This window comes from Taurulus bubalis, assembly GCF_910589615.1.
Source record: "Taurulus bubalis genome assembly, chromosome: 15".
Lineage (NCBI taxonomy): Eukaryota > Metazoa > Chordata > Actinopteri > Perciformes > Cottidae > Taurulus > Taurulus bubalis.
The window spans coordinates 20,963,533-20,988,217 of record NC_136603.1 but is presented as its reverse complement, the minus strand read 5'-3'; the positions used below and the strand labels follow the sequence as shown (position 1 = coordinate 20,988,217).

The window sequence follows — 24,685 nt, the reverse complement described above, 5'->3', positions numbered from 1 at the left end:
ATGAAACAGGCTGCTTGGTACTTTCTCTGCCTGAAACGCTTCTATTGAACAGAAACTCTGAAAAAATGTACCCGGAAATGAGCAATACGTCATTTTTAAGAGCTGGGTTATACAAAAACACTAAATCTCAATTTTCTCTTTTACCCACAAATTGCACAATTTGTGTTGATAAAGCTTAATGGGAAAAGCCCCAAAAAACGGAATTTACAGGTAGACTTGTAATCAACATTTTAGTGCAAACAGCGAATATGATATTTAAAAAAATTTAAAAAACATAAATGAGATTAAGATCATTCAGACGGGCTACAGATAATTTCTTTTTTGTTTGTCTCTGCACAGTCTGGATAAGAGAAAGAGACGACAGAGGAAGATGAAAACACGCATGCGGCCCTGAATGCTCGCTGCTGGAAAGAGGCACGGCACTGTCCATACGCCAAAATCACTTTCACATACACTCATAGTTTACAGAGATATGATGCGGAGGCAACAGTTAGTGTAATTAGCTGATGGAGGTTCCACTTCTTCAATGGGGAGGACATCTGACTTGTGAGGTCAGCGAGTTGTTTGAGTCGCTGCCAAGAAGTTCAAATGTAGAGGGTTTAAAAACTCATCTCCATGCTCGTATGTGCCCGTTTGTGTGTGTAGTTCCTGTCTCCGTGTTCCAATTAAATAGGAATAAGCTCTCTCTGAATGTACCAAGTACTTATCCCATCTGTTTTTTTTGTTTTTTTTTAAATGAACACAATGTGTGTGAGGAATAATACAAGAGTTTACTTGACGGTGTGTGACAGGTCGTTCTAGGAAGGACGCATCGAGTATCCACAGAACTTGATATTTTCATAACTGTACAGCTGCATAACTGTACCCGGTATTAAAATGTTCTGTTCATCCTCACTGAAATACATTCTGAGCCTTTTTTTTTTTAAATCACCACAAACTGCATAGTGTCACATAACACTGCAGATTACATTTTACAACAATGTTCCAGAGTAGAAGTTAAACCTGTATGTATTTTGTACTTTTGTATGTATTTTAAATAAAATTGTCAAGCCAGTTTTTTTTTTTTGGGGGGAAATCTGTTAAAACTATTCAGATCACGTTTTAATATTCAGAAGAGAAGAACTTGTTTGACTGCATGACCGTGGTTTGACTTATGTCTGGCACAAAGATTTGCCTGAGCAGCTCAAGCCGATGTCACCGTGTGATCTTTATGTCCCCCACTTTAAACAGGAGATTTAATCTGAAAAGTACCTTTTGTATGAAAATTACAGACCAGACCGGCTATTTGTAACTTCAAGGTTAGCGGCGCCAGAATCCCCCGCGATCACATGAAGATATAAAGGCTTGGATCGGAATCAAAGGACCCCAAAACCTTTTGCAATGACAACCATCTGGGAGTCCATTTTGTTCGAATGTCAGAATGCAATGAGTGATCGGGGAAAGTATTTGCCAAAGTACTATTCAAACCATCCATCTATGTTTAAATTAATTGTGTTATTACAGCTGCCCAAAGCCAAGAGTTACAGTTCAATTAGGCGCCTTCTTGAATGTGGTGAAATTGATGCACTTGAGTCGATAAAAAATAAAATAAAATAGAATCTGAATCCATAAATGAGTGTTTTTTTTTGTTTTTTTTTCAAGAAACAAAAAGAACAAAGTTGTGTTTAACTTGCACAACGCAAAACAAAGTTGAACCTTAAAGTAATCGCCTATTCTATTATGTGCATGGACAATAATACGGTCCAAATAACTCTCTACAGAGCGCAGCTACAACACAAACACTTTCAACTTTATTCACTCTCCTTATTAGAGCAGATTGCTTATCGCCTACTTCACAGAGCGCCGTATAGCATCGCTGACAGCAGTAAGGGAGAGCTGCACACATGAACTCCTCACTAACACTTTCCTACGCTAACCAGCTGTCCCCCTGTGGTTTCAGCTTCGGCCAAACCTTTGAAATGTCCTTCAAGGCGTGAAAAAACACACAAAAAAACATGCAGACTGCTTTGGGTAAAATCCTATTTGTACACTGTAATTACACTTTGAAAAGTTGCACAGTTTAAAGTTTCGAGACCTTCACTTTTTCTTTTTTCTTCCTTTTTTCCCTCTTCTCGTTTCTGATATTGATTAGGCTCCAAAACACAGAACAAAGAGCTTTCTCATTACGTGCCGGGCCTCAGACAACTTTGAATGTTTCAGATTTGATTCACTGGCACTATCAAGGGAAGCAATCAGGAGAATTCAGTCAATAATTTCCACAGCCGCGCAACCGCCATTAAATTGCTCTTGAGAGTCCGCAGGCACTTTGAATGTGGTTTATTAGCGAGATAGAGGTTTCAGGTGAGAGGTGTCCCGAATGTCTTTCATGCTAAAAATACAGAGAAATATAACATACCATTAATAACATACATGTTGTTTCTTTTTTTTTAGGCCAACATACAGCTGTGTGATGGTCTTTATCGAGAACTAAGGCTTTGCATCTCAGTAAAAGTAAAACAAAATCTAACCATTAGCAACAAATAAGTACATATTAAAGTTTTGTTTGGGGCTATAATCTGTCATTGCCAAAAGGGACAGATTGGTCTAGACCATTTTGTTATGTTGCCTGCATAATCGGTATAATTACCCAGCAACTCTGTGTTCACAGAGACGTGGAGTAATCAAGTTGTTGTTTTTTGGTTGCAATGCTTGTGTAAGTGAAAGTAATTCGCAGTGAAATTGTTATTGCAGCATTAATTTCCTGACTCTGAGATCACGGAATGGGTGCCGGTCATTTTCAGAACGAGTTTCTTCATCTCTTAAATATGCATACATGTTGATGGTTGGATTCAGCACCAGATAGAGAGTCTGTGCAGCTGAAGTCTTTCCACTCCATTTTATTTTGCACCCCGGTGTCAAATATGGTGCCCATTATTTTTGACTGACCTCTCCTTGTGTTGCTTGCCTTCTACGCTGGGAGTGGGGAGGTGCGCGGCGGGTGGGGGGGACGATGTCTGGGACCGACCACTCCTCCCCTACGGAAAATCAATAAGAATGTCCAGCTCCACACACACACACACACCAGGTGCTCGGCCCAGCTGCTGCGATGAGAAAGGCTGCGAGGGGAGAAGAGAGCGTGGAATCAGGCGCAGATGTGTCATTGTTATTCATGCACGGAGAGTCAGGATCAAGTTCATAAGAGGCCAAATTGGTCACACAGGACTCGTTTCCTGGAGAGGAGTCCCGCAACGACGACCCAGTTGATCTGGACCGTGCATTGCAGAAACCAAACAGTCGTGAATTGACAAAAAGGAATGTAGATGGCAGTTTCGTAGGGGACATGGGTTGCAGAAACACAATGTATCCATATAACATCACAGTTTATTGCACACAAAAAAATTAAGAATGCCTGCATCCTACATCAGTGTCGTATAGTCTGAGTTCATGCAAGATGAATTTGGTGAGTGCAGATGTGAAATGTAATTACATAAAGCATTATTTACATTAAGTATTTGAGTACAATGTTGAGGTAATTTACTATTTCTTGAAAAACTTTTTTTGTTTACTCCACTGCATCTTTACTTAAAAGCTACTTACTACATTTGGAATTAATATTTGACATAAAATACACATTGTTAATTGTTGCAGGTTAAATTTACCAAACAGTCTTCAAAGTAGTTAAACTTCTCTAACTACCTTGATCAGATCACATTAGTAGTAGAAGCGAGACGCTATAGAAGAAGTTTTTGTTGTAGCATTAGGCCTTGTAGTAGTTTAAGCTTACGTTTTTTATTTGTTCGAGAGGGACAATGTACATTGATGAACACTTTAAATTCAAATGTAAATGCACCCAATTACAGCCGCAAGGCTGATTTCCATTGTCTGTCCCCCTGCCAGAATATACAGGCTGAGTGTCCTAGAGGAAAAGGTCATGCCAAATGCAGTAATAATAAACTACAATCAATTTTAGTCCATAGCTGACAATACACAACAGTTCGTTAATAAAAAGTTAACAATGGATATAAAAGAATCGCATATATATATATATATATATATATATATATATATATATATATATATATATATATATATATATATATATATATATAAGAAACAAGAGAAAATATCACAGTGTAAGGAAGACATTTCACATTCATCATATTGCCAACAGATATATTGCACATAAGGACATTCATTAATTTGCACATTTAAGGTTTCATTCATATATCCATGACAGTACTAATACTGCTAACCCTGGTTAAATAATAGTTAGTAATAAGTTTAGTCTAACGTAACACTTTCAGGGCCCATGTTTTACTTTTTGCTAGCAGAACTGGAAGTATTTTAAACCGACACTAATGCTATTTTTATTTCCCCGCTGAGTACTGAGGCAGCAGAAGTAATGACAGAGAGGAGAAATATATGTGTACACACCACAGCGAGCAGTGAAGCAAGCAGACTCTTCCTCTGAACAGGTGGGCGGTGAAAGTACATGTTCTTGGAGGGAGGAAAAAGAAACGCGTGGGTCTGGGACGAACCAGCGAATGAACTCTCAGCCTGCGGGAGATCTCGCGTTAACACGCTGTGGTTACCAGGGGAACGAGAGTCCGAGAAGTAGCACCACTTGTGTGCTTTGCTTTCGCTCGGCGGAAAAATGACCGCCGCAGATACAGCAGCGTTGCTTTTGTAATTCGGGTCCACGGATACGCGCGCAACAGCTTCGCCGATGAAGGAAGTAACGTAGAGGATCCTCTCGACGCGTTAGGCCTCACCCTGCATTCACCCCCAGGTTGGTACCTCAACTACATGACGTTAGCTCGCTTGAGCTATCGGAGCTAACAAGCGCCTCCTGCTAATATTATTATCTCACACCAACTTAGAGTAACTCTGGAGACCCTTCTCGTTGTTAACGTTCAGTCTAACAACTACGTGACGCTAGCAAAGTATATGCTGGCTTTAAGCAGCTGTATTTTCTACAATGGAGTTTTTTTTTTTTAAACTAGCTAACGCTAACGATACTGGTCAATATGTGTTCACGTGCACTGTCGCCTGTGGCCTGGGGCATTGACGCTTCGCGCTAAAAATTCAATAACGTCAGTTGGTGTTCGTGGTGTGTACTCAAAGCAAAGGACGACTGACCCCGAGAAAATGACAGCGTTGCTCAGTCACTGCATTTATAATAACGTGGTCATGTCATCGATTCTACAGTGTGTCCGTATTCGTGATGTTAACGCCCCCTTTATGTTTATCCACAGGTGACGTTACGTTGGTCCGAGCCGTCAGGTGATATCCCTGCAAGATGCCGTCCCCACAAGTCCTCCAGCCGGTTCTGAAGATGAAAGTTGACGAGCTGTTTCTCAACTGGTTGAGTGACACAGCAACCCAGTCACTGCTCAAAGACTATCTTGACATCATCAAAAGCGGACAGCGTATTGACCTTAGCGCCGGGGACGCCCAGGGCAAAAGGTCGTTGACCTTCAACGAGAACAACAATGTGGCATCACAGAGGAACCTGGCGGAGAAGAAGCCCCTTCCCCTCGGTACTTCCTCCAGCCCACCGTCCGCCAGCACACTACCCTCGGGCAGTAGCAGCAATACCAGAGTGACCGGATCCAATGGCAGGGTGCTACGGAGGTCTGTCAGCACAAAAAAGGCAAGTTCTCGGACTGAAATGGTCAATTAGGATATTGAACAACATTTGAACTGCTGAAACCATTTCACATGTTCAAACAGGATTCAGAGGTTCTCACGAGATCATGCGTCGGGGCTGTCATGTGAGGTTGCTCTTAAGAACATCAACAAGGCGTGTCCTGCATTATTGGCCCTATTCCTGGAGCCACCTGAGGTACCTGTGACTTCAGGGTGTGTTGCAAAGCTCCGTTGGTTTTGCAACAGGTATAAGCAGTAAGATCTGAGGCGCAGGTAGAGACTGGGAATATAACATTATTTTGCAATGCAAGCTATGCTTGGAATGAATTCCATGTTTGTCAAGCTATGTTAATAACCACCTTCAAAAAACGCACATGCTCGATCACTTTGCTTCAACCAAGGAAATGAGATCTGTTAACTAAAACATCTATACCTACATTATGTATGCACACGGTTGCACAAGAACCGTGCCAATAGGCCTTTTTTAGTATTTTAAAAAAACACAGGCAGAGAGCTGCTTCTATTTGAGAGTCCTGGTATTAAACATGCTGGTGCACTGTCATGGATTAGTGATATATTTGAATAAAATGGAGCCAATATTAATGTTATTAGTAACACTGGTGCTTTTCGTATTATGACGGGCCAAAATGTCTGCTGTGAAAGAGGGCTAAACGTAACCGCTGTTTAAGTTTATGCATTCATGGCTTTGCGGAGTGCACCGGCCGTACAGCCAAAAGTTTCACCTCATCAGACATAGCATAAATATCCAATTGGAAATGGAATGAGTTACTGAGTTTGTGGTTGATCTTTTTGCCATATGATTATGCCATCCTTCATGTTAGTAGCAACAACATATGCTGTCTGCTGCAGTGTCTCTCAACCCCCCCCCAATCCTACACTCAGGGGCTGTGTTTAGTTTATTTTAGGCCATTCCGACCGTTTACTGATTTCAATTTCTAGTTTCTCAAAGTTGGCCCTAATGTATCCTCTGGGGTCTCTATTTTCCAAGGCTTGCCACAAGGGGCTGCTGAGTAGCCAACAAGATCAAAGGCACTGAGGGCCTGTCCACTTTGCACTATCATAGTGGAGCCTCCATGTCTGAAGGCATATGTAGTGATTATTAGGCAAATACTTTCCAAATGTTCAGGCCTCGCCCGCGAATTAGTGTGGTATGAGAGGTGGGAGTGTCTGAACCAAGCCTATCACTGCCACTCTGGCTACTCCGTTCGGTCCGTGTGTTGCTGATCTTATGTTTTCGATGTAAATAGTGGTTGATTTTTTTTTGTTGCTTTGGGCTGCTTCGATTTATAGAAGAAACAAAGCTGCCGAAAGCAGTTAAAAGGCCCCCAAAACGTTTAGTATGTCTGTTGAAGGGCTCTGTCAAGATAAGAAGTTGTGAGCGTAGCAAGTGTGGTGACAGCCAGACAACTGGAGGCACAAGCTCATCGAGACTCCGCCTTTGACATGCTGTTGACATGCTAAAGACAGGCGCGCGGAGACGTTCCAGTGGTCACTGGTGAGACATCACTCTCTCTGCCTGAAACCCCAGGGCATTTGCTTTATATCGAAAGCAAATGTCATAGGTTTCTCTTAAAGCATACCTTTTTAACTGACTAGTAAAAAAAAATGGAAGAAAAGACATACACAGAAGTGCATAATGCTTTAACCTTCCATTCTTTTCGGACAAATGTAATTACGTAAAATGCATCAAAATGAAACACCCGTTACAGTTTTTGATCCTCTGTACGCCAGGATGTCTCGGGTCTAGGTAATCATACAAACATAGTCTTGCTTAGGCCTTTTTGTGACCAGATGAGAAATGATTCATTGCTAAAACAGCCTAAACACAGGAAGAAGAGGACGTAAAAGGCATTGCTGGACTCTCGCTTTCTCGCAAGTGTGAGTGGCTTTAGTGTGAGTGGCTTTAAATCTTTACCAAGAGCTTTCCTACTTGTCTTGTTTTATATGAGCCCCGATGGTGGAGCCGTAAGAGGTTTCACAGATGGATTTGGACTTTTTGATTTCCACATCCATGCCTGTATACATTTGTCCCCCAATGCCACCAGCCCCAGATTCATAACACACAATTGCTGGACAGTTTGTGCATATTCCTCTGTGACGTGTCACGGCATGTGGCCTCACCGTGTCACTCAATATTAAAGGGATCGGGAAGATGTATAAAATAATACTCCTATTTAAAGACAACAAAATGAATTCCTGCATACAGATGCATTCTTCAAAGGATTACTCAAAAATTCAATTTATGTCACGCTGATGCAGCCTGGAACAGCTGGTCTGACTTTGACATCAGACACCGATATAGATAGCCTTGGTTCCCTTGTGTTGGCATTAGACACCCAGAACTCTGCCAGCGAGATGAGGCGTGGCAGCACATTCATCCTCTCTGTAATTTTCTCTGAAACAACTTCTATTAGAAGCTGCTCATTGTCAGAATACGTGGTCATAGATTTGTCATTTGCACTATGTACAGTAAATAGCGGCTTCCTATAAAGGGCTCTGGTTCTGCTGTGCGGCTCAACAGCTGAAATGTCCTCTGTGGTACGAGTGCAAAGGGTCACACACGGAGACACTCGATAGTTTTAGCAATATAGATCAGTATAAATACATTCACTCTGAGAGTTTTTTTTTTTTTTTCTTCAGTTCTCAGCGTCCACATTTAGGATCACAGGTTATTTCACAAGATGTATTTTTGTAACGTCCAAGGTTTGGCTCAGCAACATTGAAGCTATTTGAAGCAAGGGTCTAGGGTCACGTTATCAGTTGCCGGAACTGTCAGAGAGAACCAGGTGTTGAAGGGTTTCCCACAAGTCATTTTATTTTGAAGTCTTAAGAATTTATCAGTATGAAGTGTACCAAACGTTGGGTTTCAGCTCGGAATCAGTTGATCCAGGGCTTCTTTGAGATGGCACAAAGAAATATGAGGTGGATACCTACGTCACCATTTTACGATTATTTCTGGAGCACAAAAGCACCTTGTAAACTGTTTCGTTTTTTTTTTATTGTTCTTGTTTAACTCCCTGAAAGGTTATCTATTGCCTTTTAATTTGTTGTCATTAGTCTCAATTGACCTGTTGTTTATTCATAAGCTCAGTATGTATAAACTCCAAACACGGTTAACTACTCATATTAGCTACATCATTTGGACTCTCACTGTAGTGAAAACCCTGAAAACATCAAATCAATGTCATTTTTAAAGTCAAAGTATTGTCACACTTTATCTGAAGCTTCTTTCTTTAGGGTTCTGGCCCTTTGTTCTACTTCTGGTGCCATGTGGTCGACATAGATCTTCCAACAAACCCCTACGGCAACTGTCCGACTCTGCTCCTGCGTTTTTGTTCTTACACAAGCCAGCTGATCTGCTCACATCATGTTCTACTTGTCGGCCCACCATGTTGTCAGTCAATCAGGCCTATTTTTGGCCCACGTTCACATGTATCCCAAATCCCGGTCTCAGACATCCGATTGTGATGGATTGGACCGGAGCGTTCTGGATTTCACTGCAGCATCATCTCTGTACAGCTATGGCTCCGCCCCCACTGTCATGGGATGCTCTGCATTACCTCTGTGTGGGTGTACCGTGGTACATGTAACTGGTTCAATCATGTTCATAATGCAGAAACTGAAGCCAGCTTAATACGTTGTGTTTGCTTGTATTGACAGCTTGGGAAAGCCCTCTGGGGGAGATTTAATCGGTTTTGCCCCACCCTCATGTAATATTTCTCTCCACTGCCGTTGCCTGTCTGCCTTGCATGTTGTCTCTTGAATATCACAGTTTTAAAACGGTGTCGGCTGCCTTCTTGATGGCAGCTTAACTAAAATACAACCTCAAGAACTTGTGAATAGTCACCCGACTGCTGGGAGTTCTAACTTCACGACCTGCCAATAGTCACTTACTTATTAACGCAGTGTGTTTTAAAATCTCACGTGTTATGTAATAAGAGGACATGACTGGACTCCGGTTTCTGTACAAATTAGATTAAAATGTTGACAGGTTAAACGTACTGTGGGGTCAGTCTGAGTTCTCGCATTTTCGTCACAGGGACCCATTAGAGTGTGGACATAGTACTTTAGCAGTCTGTCTGACTGGTAGTCGGTTACCTCAGAGGGTTGTTTGGACAGCGCACCTGCAATGGCCCTAAGATGATTTGGTTAGGGATGAGGTTTACTGGAGTTTCTCATCCTAGTTATTTACAGTCCCGTTTTCAAAATGTAAACACAGTACTTCACAGTACAAGGGCGGAAGCGCTCTAACTTCTGTTTCACTGAGACTTTAACAGGCACACACTTCAAATCCTCCTGTAGAAAGCTAACTTTTCAGAACTTGTGTGTGGGGGGTCACCACAAAAATACAATTAATGACAGTATTATACCTGTTTTCTGTGCTTCATTATTACTTAATCCAGCATATAAACATAAACAGCGCAACGCACATCTGACAACACTGATTTATCTTGATGCGTGTCCACATCCATCAATTTGTCAATGGCGAGGCTGTTGCTATGACGCTTGGGGGCTCTTTCTGGCAGGACCTGCCTGTACCCTAACAGTTAGCAATCATGCCAAAAAGAAAATCATTCTTTAAAAAAACTAAAAATACTTCACTTCAAGTACCCGACAATGGCAACGCTGAATTATTTTGTTCGCGCACAATTTATTAAAACGGCCAGATATCGATATACAATAGCACCCCTGTGGCGCATGCATAAGCGCATACACCTGCGTGTGCATGAACGTGCAGTGCATTTACTGTAAGGGTCCCGGTTTGGGGGTTTGAAAAGAGATTTTCCTCAGTCCACACTCTGCTGTGTCTTGATTTTAAAACACCAACGGGGGTGTTGCCTCATATGTAAACAAACACCTCATTATCCTGTCTGTGTTGTGAAACGCCTGTCTTGGAAACACACGCCAACACAAGGTCGGACAGAACAGTATTCCTCGTGAGTTGTGATCTACCCGTATTTATTTTGATTTAATTTTTTTTTTTTGGGCCTTGGTGCTGCCCTTTCCATGTTTGGTTTGAATTGATGAGCAGGAACAAAACAGTCGGTGTTAAAAAGCCGTCATACAAACAGCTTATCAAGCACGTGCAGTGTCCTGTGTGGACAATAACAGGAATTGTGTTTGAGCAGAAACCAGTGGAAAACTCTCGACTTTGTGATCCTGTCATCTAAAAATAATGTGGGTGTTCTTTCACTTTCTGTGTGAAATAACAATAACATTGACACACACATAGGTTTGTTCAAATAGCATGCTAATGTGGACATCTCTGTACCATCTCTGTTTAATCAACAGCAGCAAGAGGATATAGGGAGGCGTTAGGCTTTCCGTACGTATGCTGTCGGTGCAGTGATGGCGACCCCAGAGCTGTTAGATCAGCACATTTGTGGAGAATTGATGTAATTGCCATCACTCCTGGCGGGAGGAACAGCAACCGGAAGTGGATGTTTGTTTGAGGACTAAAGATACACCCTTGTTTTCCAGGTCCAGTTTCTTGGATTGCCCAAACTGTTGCTTTTAATAGGCGCAGACTTGTTTGGTCATCATTCTTTGAATTTGACATGTCTCCCCCTCCCCCTATATTGCCCATCAACTATAATAAGACGTGGAATGGCTGGCAGCCCAGGCTTGCAAGGAGAAGGCAAAACAAAGACCACCCTTAGACAAGATGCAGAATAGTTGTATAGAATATATCTATTTGACCTACATTCTTGTTATCTATGACATAGTCGTACCATGGTTGTGTATTTCTTTGCCAACGCCTCATTAAGTTTATTTTGTCTGCCGCTTGTTCTTGTGATTCATTCTTTTAGGCAGATTTGGTCACAGATGCAGGCAGAATTAGCATGTGGCTGGAATTATATTCCATCACTTCAGGGGTTTTATTTAATATTTTCCCCATTAGCGTCTCTTCGTGCTGTCCAAAAAGAAGGGGGATCCAGCTTGCAGGCCTCAGAGCACAAGCAATGTATTTGGTCGTGTGGGAGCTTTTCAGAAAGGAAGCCAGTGAACATGAGTAGCGTGTCATCGCGGTATTGAGGTGCATCCCTCATTTGGCTTCAGAGGCTGCTGCAAGCTGCAACAACAGGTCTGTCTCTTTGCATAACCTTCCATGAGCGCTGAGGAATGCAAACTGGAAAGGGCAGATCCATTGCACACACCCCTCCCATCCCACACGTACACTAAGTGACTCCCACACACAAACACCCTGCCGCCTCTTATCTCCCCACTGGCTTTGAGGCAAGGGCTCCCTGACCCTGTGTGGTGTATATGTGTATATGTGTGTGTGCGTACGTGCATGTTATGTAGGGACTGGGACAGACCAGCAGCAGCAGCAGCAGCAGGCAGAGCTGAGATTGTGCGACCAGATCTGGAATGGGAGAGAGAGAGTCACAGTAGCAGCTGCTCCCTTGCATTAAGAGGCTCTCACTCTGACAGAGGACAATCACAGTGACACGGAGGACTTCCACTGCTGCTGCCACTGCCTTTTGCTCACAGTGCTCACTGGCACCAAGTGATCTGCACAGTCGAGAGGATAACGGCGGATTGAGGGGTTGTGTTTTTCGCGTGTTTATGTCTTCCCCATCCTGTCCGGAGCGAGGATGAGGATGAGGGAGCTGTCTCTGCGCCAGGACCCGGACCTGAGGAAGGAGTTGGCCCTGCTGGCACGCGGCTGTGACTTTGTTCTGCCCTCTCGGTTCAAGAAGAGGCTCAAAGCCTTCCAGCAAGGACAGGCAGGTGTTGAGTGTATGAGTGCCCTCTTCCACAGGCTTCTCTGGCAGCCAGTGGGCAGGTCAAATAATCTAGACTGGTATTTGTGTGCTTCATGTCTTGGCATTCAACTTGCGTTGCTACGTATTCACTATGATACAGGCCACTGTTGAATGACGGTAATTCTACCTGATCCTCACTCTTACCATGTTTATGAAGTGGAACTACAGGTGTTGTTGGAGAAAGCTGTTGGACAAACCAGTTGCTCTCCCAAGACGACTTTCATCAACTAGCTCACACACACATTGCCGCGCCATGTAACAATGTGATTGTTGTGCAGTCATACACACTTTCTGAGGGTGTTTTGGGGATCAGTGTATTCTTCTTTGTGCCGAGAAATATGAGACGTGAGCCGTGGGGGATGTTTCATCTTGTGTGGTATGTTGTTCTCAGCCGCTTTACTGTCCTTTTCCAGACCACAGCATCGCAAACGTGCAAAATGTCACGGGGCTTAGCGGTTGCGCTCAAGAGCTCTGCTAGCGTTTAGCATGGAGCGAGAGATAGAGGGGACAGTGCCGGGGCAGGGCAACAGGAGATGTTTATGTCCTTTTATAGCCATGGCTGACGCCGACGCACAGGACAGAGAAGAGCAGAGGATCAGCAGCATTTCTCATTTCTCTGGTTGAAGTGAGCAGATTACCGCTGACGGAATACGGCAAAACCATTTCATTCAGTGTTGACATATATCTTGTAGAAGGCTGGATTTAGTTCTCCTTCTATAACTTTAAGGTTTTCATGATGCTTGTGTAGGCTTTGACAAATCCAGCAAGACTTGAGAACAATTGGTAGAATATGTTGGACCAAAAACAACAACACAATGTTTTTTTTTCTCTTCGCCCGTGTGAGGCCATGGATACTGATCCAGTTGGCAAATCAGTCATGTAAATAGGCTTTGGGTATGCGATGACGAATGAGTGAAGCATGCTCCGCTCAAGCTGTTTTTAGTAAGTGGCTGATATGTGCAACATAACACATTTTGATCCTAATATATTCTGGCTTTTTAAGTCTGTGGCTTCACGGATTCATGTGCTCTCCAGCAAGATCCTCATCAACACACCAAGTGGATGTTCTAGCAATGAATGTGATCTCCTCCCAGTGTGTCAGCTGTGCTCAGTTGGTGTAATAAATCACTCTGGTTTGGAATAAGATGTGTCATTGCATAAATGATTATTGCATTATATCTTTGTTATTAGACTTAAAAAGAGTCAGCAAAGGGAAGCGCACATAAAGCTATTATTTGGGGTCCGAGGTAGAAGTAGTTAGAGGGACTCGCACAGAGACGTTTCTGTGTTGTCATGTACTGGAAGGCTGTGAAGACTTTAAAAAATGTAGCTTAGCATTATATCTTGTCATGAATCCCAGCTAAAAGACCCCTAAACACACACTGTACCTCCTCAGTTCAAACACCCAACTACTGTCTACTACTTGCCTTTAATCAGGTACTTCATTTGAACTTGGGATGCACCAGTATCGATATCAGGCCGATACCGTCTCAAAAAGCTTGATCGAGTATCGGTGACAATTGGCCAATCTATTCAATTAAATTCTTTACGTTACTACATATATTATATACTGAAATTGTAATGCCTGTTTACGTGTTGGCCAACTTGTTGCTGCAATAAAAAGGTTTACATTTGAATTGTTAATTGTTTACTTATACTTCTGTATTTATTTGCTACATTTAGTTTTACAATGTTCAAGTTGAGTGAGTCGGTGTCTAGACTGAAAAAGTTGGATCAGTGCATCCCACGTTTAAACTAAACCAAAGGTGACTCAATCTTTATTTAACGGGAGCACTCATTATACACGGTGGTGTTGCCATCGCCTTGATCTTTATTGGAGTTGTCCATTAAAGAAGAGGTGTTTCTAATTTATAGGCCTTGTCAACGCAGACAAAACAAAAGTTTAATTAATAACACAGGCCAATGACAATGTTGGTGTTTGATTGAGTTGTGTTCGCTCTGAGGCCACGGTGTTGTTATGCTGGAATACTTGAGTCATGATTAATGCTATCTGGTCAAAATGTCTCCTGGGAATTTATTGATTTATTTAATGAACAGAGTCGTTAAGAAAATCTTGTACTTGTTAAAGATCCAGTCCGTATTTATTGAACCCATCATTTCCAAGTATGTTAACACGGATCATAATAGGAGGAGTTTAACTGAAATCTAAACTGATAACTGCAAATATTGGTCTGTTTATGAACATAACTGTTAATTGTTAATAGCCTCTGTCTACACGAGTCACTCACATTTTATGGTGTTTAGAGATATCTTTTTGTTTACAGTTAGATTACACATTATGCGGCTAAAGATCAAAGTATACTTCTTAATTAAACGTTACTATGGTGCCACAGATCATAACCGATAATAACCAGTAATGCGATGACTAATACTCGATGAGTCATCCCCGCCGCCTCCTCATGTATTTCAACAAACATGGACCAGCACTCCTGTAAGTAGATCACCTATTTAAATGTTATTTATTTTCTATAGGACCCATTTAAATTCCAGATTCTTAGGCATCATTTGATAAATGGATGACATTAACAAGGTCAATCATGGTGTTCAGCAACAGCCTGAAATGATTGTCAATCAAAGCATGCTATTAATGTCTCTTGACACATCTTCATTTAAAGCTATTACGGAGTGACAATCAATTTAGGGGTTAAATTATAATTCAGGGTTACAGATAAATGGATGCTAAGTATAACTACTAGCTGCGTAATCACAGCTCTTCCCTGGTGGGCCCTGGGGCCTTTGAGAGGTGTGGTCCTCGCGCTAGCAATGTAGCGTTTGTGTCGAGGCTCGCTTGAGCTGTGAACCGCTAGCCGTTGCTAGCGCCAGTGGCTAACAGTGCATTTCTGTGTGTTTTATCTCAGGCCCAGGTGAGGACGCAGGAGCCCGTCACCACAGCGCTGAGCGAAAGCATTCCAAAGTTTTACTTCCCACTGGGCCGGCCCCAAGCCAACATCAACATCGACAGCCTCATTTCCAAAGTTGAGAAAACATTTTCCCAATTCCCAAATGAAAGGGCCACCATTGAGGACATGGGGGAGGTCGCCAAGGTGAGTGTGCTTCGCTGCCACCCAGCAAAGTTGTTTTCATTAGCGCCATTTCGCTAACCAAGGTTTGCTGATTTTGAAACCGCTTTGGAAAATATGAGCTCCCTGAGGGGATGTGAGCGACGGCTTCAGGGTAACCTGAGTGAAGAGAGAAATGACAGCTGGATTCCCTCCGGGTCTTAAAGTGATGCAACACTGCTCGTCAAAACCAACAGTGTCACTGTGTTGTGTTGTGTTTTTCTTGTGTACCCCTCCCCCATCCACACCACACACTTCCCAAACTCTTCTGTTTCTTGTGTCTCCCCAGGCCAGCGAGTGTCCTCTCTACTGGAAAATGCCATTGTTCTGCTCGGCTGGAGGCGACAGGACCGGCTTCGTGTCCGTTCACAAGTTCGTGGCTATGTGGAGAAAGTAAGACAATGGCTCTTCTTATTCTCCCTGGGCCGCTGGTACACTCGCGGCCGAATGGCTCGCACAATCCCCCTTTTGAGCGATGATGACCACTCGCTGAGACTACAGAAGCTGCATGCAGCTCTCTGCGATGTTATCCTTTTAATTTCCAAACAGAAGTCAGTGATCACAAAGGCCCCACGAGGGAGAAGTTGCTGAGCGTACATTACATTTGAATGAAAACATCGATTCAGTGTCTTCCTGCGGGAAATTGAAAGGACCACCACAGGGATTTTGTAATGGCGGCTCTGCTCTTAGCCGTGTGCAATAGGCACGCTCTTGTATTAATGCGCCAGCCTCCAGAGAACCGGATAGACCTGGCCTCTGACTTGAGATCGTGACCTCGCCGTTCTTAGACGAGGCCACAACAGACCGCTCACATTATTTCCCGGTCGCTCACGCAACCCTCGGCGCTCGTAATCACCAGGCAGCGATTCAGAATCCTAATTTCAGAATGCATTATACCTGCACTTGCACTTATGGGGGACAATTTCAAAACTTGTGCTCCTGAAAGAATGATTAATACAAAGAATAGAGAGAACACAAGAGCGAAAAGAGGGAGTAACCTTGCAACCATCTGTTCTCTCTTTTCTTCCCCAGAACTCTGCAGACCTGTCACGACGACGCTTCTAAATTCGTGCACCTCTTGGCCAAGCCTGGCTGTAATTACTTGGAACAAGACGACCTTATTCCATTCCTGCAGGTACGGGCTGCGGCACACCCAGGGAGAGGGCTGGACTTAGCAATGCGGGTTGGCAAAACTGCAAACTGGACTTAATTTAGAGGCTGCCCTGCTTGAAGCGGCGTGTTTTCATGTGGCGAAGCACTAATTCAGGGATGTTACTGTGACATGGTGGAGGGGGAGTATCCTGCGAGGAGGTCTTCATCAGTGCGGGACTCAAGCTCAGTCGAAATTAACCAGGGAGGGATGGCGATGGAAATGTGATACGTGCATTATAGCGTCGAAAATAATCCTCGAAATCATGGATTCCGGCTTCATCAGATGGTTTCATAAATGTCCGTCTTGACCGTTTGGTCAGTCTCGCCATGTGGACATGCTGTGCTGGCTGTTTGTGTTCTCATTCCCTCTGACAAGCCGTTGGCGCTCCACACAGGCGCCTCCCCGCCCTCCACCTGACTCATTCTCATGCTGGCAGGAGCTGCCGCGCCGCGCTGAACAGCCGTTAGCATACCGGCAGAGATGCCTTGTGGCACCCGCCGTTTAATTTGTATGGTTCCTGCTCCGCGAATCGCCTTTGACTGTTTTGATGAATGAAAGGCGGATTGCAGTGGAGTAGATTTGACTGTCCCCGCCTGTTTCCTGTGCCCTGTGATTTATGTGTTTCTCTATGATTTAATTTCTCACACTAAGAGTCAAGGAGGCACGACGGCTGCCCCGAAATAATGCCTTTTAATTTCATTGCCGCCTCCGCATTTGTCAACAATTCCCTCCCCTTCCTCCCCGGCAGAAAGGGAAAGGGGATAGAATACAGAAGAAGAAAAAACACAATGGGGGTTCATGGCAAGAATATAGCTTTCAGTTGAAATGCAGCACAGCCCTGTGGCTTGATGGCATGAGGAAGGAGAGAAGGTTAAGAGCCGTCACCAGCGAGCGTCTTCTCTCCGGCCGTCCCGCCACGTTGCTGTCAAATTAAAACAAGACGAAACCGGTCCACCGAGTGTTCTGTGCCTTCAAAGGAACATTTGAATTTGATGGCCTCTCGCAACAAAGCCCGAAGCATTTTTTACTTTACATAACCCAATTCATAAAGCATATGGCACGCCAGAGTGATGCAGATAGACACTGACAACTCTGAATGTCTGAATAAGCATGCACTTAAATGCCTGCTCTGATTGTCATGTGTTCCGTCTCCCAAAAAGAGAATGCCACATGTGCGTTGCCATTTGACTCGTCTCTGTAAGAGTAACTGCAGAAATTTGTCTGAACTTGTGTTTTTGTTATTGTTGTAGGCACAGCATGTCACTGAGTTGTCCGCTTGCATTTGCGTTTGCCAGTTCTGAGCGATTTGTTATGGAAATGAAGCAGACATTGCAGTAGAGACAAAGTGAGCTGACTTTACTTTATCCATCCAGGATGTGGTGAACTCGCACGCAGGCCTGGCCTTCCTCAAGGAGGCGCCGGACTTTCACTCGCGATACATCACCACGGTACGCTACCACGTGACGCATTGAAGTGCCACTGCATTCACTGAGTCCAGTCACGCATGATGACACTGTCCACTGTCTTTGCAGGTGATTCAGAGGATATTCTACAATGTGAACCGCTCGTGGACCGGAAAGATAACGTGTTCTGAGCTCAGGAAAAGTAATTTTCTTCAGGTACATGAACACAATTGCCTTTTTCTGATACTAAGGGTGTCTTCTGGTTCTTTAAACGTCTAGAAATATTGATTGTTTTAAATGTCCCATTGTGAGCTCTTTCATATAAACATTTCTCTTCAATTGCACATTTACAGGTTTAAATAGAAATCTTAATGTACTTATACTTGCACCTGATTTGAACCATCAAAATCACCTGTTTGTTGTTTTTCTAAAGAAAAGCTGTATTAATAATGTATGGTTTATCAAAGGAAAATTCCAATATTATCTTTTGTAGTTTGGGCCATAATTTCCTTTTGTTACGATAACATTGTTCTCACAAAGTCATTGTTGAAATCTGAAAACGACGCTACGATGAAGTCGTGCCGGGGAAACAAAACAAATGCGTGGTCTGATAATGAGACACCAAGTACTGTAGCTCTAAAATTAACAAGGAAGCCGGCCTGTAAACTATCATGGGCAATTTGGCGTATTTTGGAGTATGTTGATCATAAATATATATAAAAAAAAAAATCTCATGGCCAGAATCTTTTCTTCTTCTTCTCTCCCAGAATTTGTCTTTGCTGGAGCAGGAAGAAGATGTGAACCAGCTGACGGAGTTCTTCTCCTATGAACATTTCTATGTCATCTACTGCAAGTTCTGGGAGCTGGACACCGACCACGACCTCTACATCGACCAGAAGGACCTGGAACAGCACAATGACCAAGGTGTGTACAAACCTCACTTTTCACCTCAATTTCTTTTTTTTTTAAAACACACCAGAATAGAATCTGTCAGATTTTGTTGTATTTGGATAAACTGTGTATCTTTATAATCACACAAACACACAGTTCCAACAACAAGGGACACGTGCCGATACTTTGTCAGAATACACATTTTCCTTTAGCCTTCCTGGCGTTTTTAGGGCCCAGTTCGAAACTACAGGGAAACCATTAAAAGGTGCTTGTGAATGTTATTTGGTCCCGGCTTTTGTTCTCGCTCGCCCACAAACACGTTCACGGGACTCGTCTTCGGCGCTTCCTCCCCACACACTCCACGCCACATGTTCTTGGTTGATGGTCCGCGAGTGAGAGAGAGAGAAGGGAAATGAGACACAAGATCAATAAGAGAGCAGCATTTATACTCTGCTCGAATGACGCCACGTCTGGAACAATTTCCACCGCTATATGGGCAAAAAATGATGACCGGAAGATTTATAGCATTGTCAAGATTAAAAAATAAAAAGAGAGAGAGAGCGCTTACACAAGCCAGTTTGGATTTACAGTCTGTGAGAATGAATTGCATGTGTCGTGAATAAGTTGTACGTTAACCGATAAAACTGTCGTATGAGAGAATTCTATTTCCAAAAGTCTGGATTCTAAGTTATCTCTTTGCTCTGTGCCTCCAGCCATCTCCAGTAAGATGATTGAGAGACTATTCTCAGGAACAGTAACGAGGTGAGTGAAGAATGCGACAGAGTTCAAAGGGTGCCGAGCTGTTCTTTTATTTAAGAAAAGACACATTTTAAATGTCTGTGGTTTAACCGCTTGGTTCATTCCGCCAGAGACAGAAAGGTGCGCAAGGAGGGGCGGCTTAGTTACGCCGACTTCGTCTGGTTCCTCATCTCCGAGGAGGACAAGAAGACCGACACCAGGTATGTGGTGGACTCGCCGCCGCACCGATCGCATCTTCCGTTTCTTCAAAGCCTTCGTCCTCACTCTTGTGTCTTCCTTTTACCCGTGTCCAGTATAGAGTACTGGTTCCGCTGCATGGACCTGGACGGGGACGGCGTGCTCAGCATGTACGAGCTGGAGTACTTCTACGAGGACCAGTGCCAGAGGCTGGAGACCATGGCCATCGAGCCCCTTCCCTTCGAGGACTGCCTCTGCCAAATGCTTGACCTCGTCAAGCCCGAGGTCGAAGGTCAGCCCCGTTTTTATGTTCCCACACACACACACACACACACCAGAACGTCCTAGTGGGTTCTATTTTGCTAAACGACGACATACAGATGAGACGGACTGACGGGTGCCAGCTGTTGGTGTTGTCCACGCTGTCAACAAATCCGCTCCAGCACTTAGCCTTGTCCCCAAGCCATTTGGAAGACACTGGTCCAAGGCGAGGCTGTGCATGTTTAGTACTGAAAGCCACAGCGTGAATGTGACCCTCAGTCGAGCTGCCGGTATGCTGCACTAGTGCAGCTAAGTAATATGAGAAGCAACAACTTCGTACTTTAAGGCTGATGTTTCCCCCAACAGTTAGTCCCGCCACAATTTTAAGAGACATATAAGTCGGTTCAAATGTCTGATTGAATGTGATATTCTTACGGGCATGTGAGCTGCAGCGCCCGCTGTGGATGAGGATGTTACATTTGATGACAACGTAATATGCAGATCAGATGAGTCTGGTGGAGTTTTCACAGACAGACCAGAGACGGTTTTAAAAACCACTGTCGTGGAACGCTGAACTCAATTCTCTCATCAATGGAAAGTCTCTTTTCTGGTCTTTTTTGAAACGCTTCATTTCAGGCGTCACTTAAACAAGTCTATCTGTTGGGTTTAGAGTGGATTTTAAGATTTTGGTACATCACTTTGAAAGCACGCTCGTGTCTTATAATGAGGAAAATCGGACATCTTTAACGGCGAGCGAGCTGGCGGCCGCCTCCAAACATCACGCTCTGGAAGTTCCAGATTTGAAAGGCTTAAAAGCTGAAGGTGATTGGGCCGTCGCTGTCAGGAGCCCGGAGCTTTCTCAGCAGCTTCAGGAGGTTAGGCTGGCGAAATCTGGAGTTTTTTTTTTTTTATCGGCTCAGTTTATCCTGATTTTGACTCGCCACTGATTTATTTGGAAACACGCGGACAATTTTATAACATCGATCCGGTTTTCAAATCTGAAAAATGCGCTGCCATTCTCTTTTCATATCTTGATAAATAGAATATCTTTTTTCAACCAAAATGATTTAAATAACTTGACACTAATAACTTGTTAGACTTTTTTTGAAAAGCATTTTAGAGACTAGATGAGTCGGTTAATTGATACAAATGATTGACAGATTCAGAAATAATTAAAAACAAGACTTTCTTTGCGGCCCTATTTTTGACAAATTGGGGCCCAGCCGTGTTGCAGTTTGATTATTAGACAAAAGATCACATCCATAACCACTGTCACGCTACAAGATGAGGTAGGGTGTAAACCCCCACATCTGGATGTCCATGAGACCCCCTGAATAGTTTAATAACCCATAATGCCATAACTCACCTGTCCCTACTTCGTCCTGTCCAGGTAAGATCACCCTGCGGGACCTCAAACGGTGCAAGATGTCCCACATCTTCTTCGACACTTTCTTCAACATCGAGAAGTACCTGGACCACGAGCAGAAGGACCCGTTCTCCATCATACGGGTAAGGCTGAACCAGATGTGTGAGAGCATCGGGACTTGTTTTCCTGTCGGAGGGATCACGTTACTCGTCCTGTTTTAAAGGAGTTGGAGACGGACGGCCAGGAGGTCTCAGACTGGGAGAAATATGCCGCCGAGGAGTACGACATCCTCGTGGCCGAGGAGGCCGCCAACGACCAGTGCAACGACGCGTAAGTGAAGACTTTAATCATCGTTAGACGTTACAATCCTGGGCGGGGATTCATCAAACAGCCAAAACTGGACTTTTGGTCTTAAAGTCCTTCACTTTGATTCCTATATCTTAAGAAAAGCTATTTATTGTATTTCTTCCAACTTCAATGAAAAGAGAGCTCACTCTGCAGTAGTGAAACATTCTGGTGTACCTCGTCTACCAGCAATTCACTATCATTTCATCCCTATTTGCAGACTATAAATATATTAGATTGTTATTAATTGCTCCTGAAAATAAAAAAGAATTTCACAAAAATATCTTCTTCTTTTTAAGAATACTATGTCCTTTTGCAGAATAACATATTTTATTTAATAATAATGCTAATAAAGGGCTATATTTATTTGTTTCGATGGATAGATTTATTTAAAAAAAATTGACAATTTAGCAGATGTAAATCCTTGTCTCTGATTGGCTGTTCCTGCTCGAGGCTTACATGTGATAAATCATGTGACCAATTCAAGTTGCTTTTAGTTTGTTGCTTTTATTAATGTCTCCTCTCTTTTTTCTTTTTTTTTACTCCCAAGTTGGCTTTAGCAAAGTGTCATTTTTAGAAGTTTGCTAAATACAGGCCCTGACGAACAAACGTAAGCACGATCTTGAGCGTTGTATTACTGAGACTTTGTGGTTTTTAAATGTGGAAAACGAGAGCAGACGATGTATCGCCATGTCCTGGCAGGAACAGCCCGGTCGTAGTTGATCAGAGGCGACTGTGCAGTCGGACGGTGAAGGCTGAGCACAGAGTTCACGCGTCACGTCCGGCAGCAGAGCCCCTGGGAGAGCGAGTCAGTGGTAGATGAGGCCGTTGACGGGTATGTTGTGTGGCGGCTTTTAGGAACACCACCGACTCCTAGAGACAGGCCGCTAACCAGAGCAGGTAAGACACCCAGGGAGGGAACCAGCAAGGGACTCCGTGTTCTCCTCCTCCTTCTCTAGTCCAGTCCTAAACAACACTCCTAGCATCTACCCCCAATCTGAGCCTCCCGTTGACAGCAGTCAGTTGTTTTTGTCAGAAAGCACACGTGTCCTAGAGCTGGGAGTCTGTTTTTGAACCAGGCGCTTTCTGTTTTGATCTTTTCCTCTCCTTCTGTCCATGCCTTTATGTGCTGCTCCTTTGTGCTGTCCGGTTGAAAGTCTCCTGTCTTTAAAGGAAGAGTTTGACAAGTTGGGAACTTTGAAAGAGATCGACACAGCTCTCATAGTTACATAATAAAAATATAAAGCTACCGCCTGGGCTAGTTAGTTTAGCACAGATACTGGAAAACAGGATGAAAGAGTTAGCCTGGCTCTGTGAGGAAATATCCCCCATTTAGCATCCTCTACGGCTCACCATGAACCCGCTACATATTGTTTGTTTAATCCACGTAGAAAAGTGTAAACCCGACAGGTTGTTGTTTCACGGGGTTAACTGCAGGACACGGTAACGTCCTGGATTCTTACCTTGAGCTGCGGCTTTGTTTTTCCAGTTTGTTTTAGTTAATCGGCCGACTTTAAAGGTGCCAGTAGGTGCGTTGTGTTACCTTTTGAACAAAGTCGGTCCTGCTGCCTTTGAGCTAAGCTAACCAGCTGAACATGTCTTTGTTTCCCGACTGTCAAACTGTTCCTTGAACGTTCCTGTGGCACATGCTCTGTGTTTGAATGACCCCCACCGCTGACCTTTTCCTCCGTGTGTCCATTTAGGTACGATAACCCTTTGAGCCCTTTAGGGCAGCACATCTCCACCGAGCTGGGTCTGACAAAGAGACACTTCTTTGAGATCCCCAGTCCACACTGCAACCTGGACCTGGAGAAGTATGACTACGAAGAGGACTTTGAATGAACCTACCCTCTCCCTGCAGCGTCCTCTCAAACGCCTGCTGAGCACCGCGCGCTCCCAGAAACACAGAAACACACTCCACCAGCAGCACCAGTGGATGAATCCCATCAAGCCCCCCCCGGTTCCCAGTATCAGGACAATAAAGAGGCTGTCGGAGCACTGGTGGGGTCGGATGGACACGGTATCACACATTACCAGATGTTTTATTATTCTCACCTGCCACACTTAAGAGAAGTCTCCACATCTGACTTCATGATGTCACGAGCAGACCGTCGCTTCAGTCAACGCAGGAAAAAAAGTAGTGTTTGTGCACGCAGCGGTTTAAAAAAAAAAAATGCTTTGGGGCGAGTGTTTCATCTGAACATCCGTGCCGTGTAATCACAGCCACACGAGCTACAAGTCTTCGCTGCCTGGATTGTTGGACAGAAAGCAAGTAGATTCGGGTTTTGAAACTCCTTCTCGTCTGAAGTCATTGGCTAATGTTACATTCCAGTGATCCTCACGGAGAAAGGTTTCTGGAGACTGTAAACTCATTCATGGTGTTTGTTGGAATGAGACGTTGGTGTGTAAATGCCAAACAAGCCACCGTTGAGCCTGCTGCACACACACACACAGCTCACACTGCCACACACACACACACACACACACACACACACTGTATATTGTACAGGTCTGTATTCATTATGATAGATTTACTGTATGTGTGAGATGGGTTTATTAAATTATTAGCGATGGATTTATAAATAACTGTAAATATTTATTTGGTGCTTGCTGTGTTTGTAAATGATTTGGGAAAATAGTTTTGAGAGAAAATTCTTTTTTTTTCTATGTTATCAAGTACTTATTTTGAATGTACTTTTGACAGAACAAAAGGAACCAATTTTAAAATGTTTGCTTTTCTTTAATAATAAAGCCTTGGTTAACGGAAGAGTAACGACAACGGGACTGTGCAGTTTGATTTCATCCTTCTAGAGAAAACTGGGTTTGATGTG

General features: G+C 43.6%; 1 protein-coding gene across 1 annotated transcript; it reads left to right on the top strand.

The window, feature by feature from the left end:
* Positions 1–5,278: 5,278 nt before the first annotated feature.
* ppp2r3b (protein phosphatase 2, regulatory subunit B'', beta) lies at positions 5,279–24,638 on the top strand (the record flags this gene model as incomplete). The annotated part of the gene is made up of 13 exons (XM_079230806.1): positions 5,279–5,632; positions 15,299–15,484; positions 15,789–15,892; positions 16,532–16,634; positions 18,026–18,100; positions 18,185–18,271; positions 18,823–18,979; positions 19,660–19,708; positions 19,816–19,905; positions 19,999–20,174; positions 21,534–21,652; positions 21,733–21,839; positions 23,558–24,638. 13 exons carry the CDS (start codon positions 5,279–5,281, stop codon positions 23,694–23,696), a joined length of 1,746 nt encoding a protein of 581 aa, XP_079086932.1. The 3' UTR covers positions 23,697–24,638.
* Between the last annotated feature and the right edge of the window lie 47 nt (positions 24,639–24,685).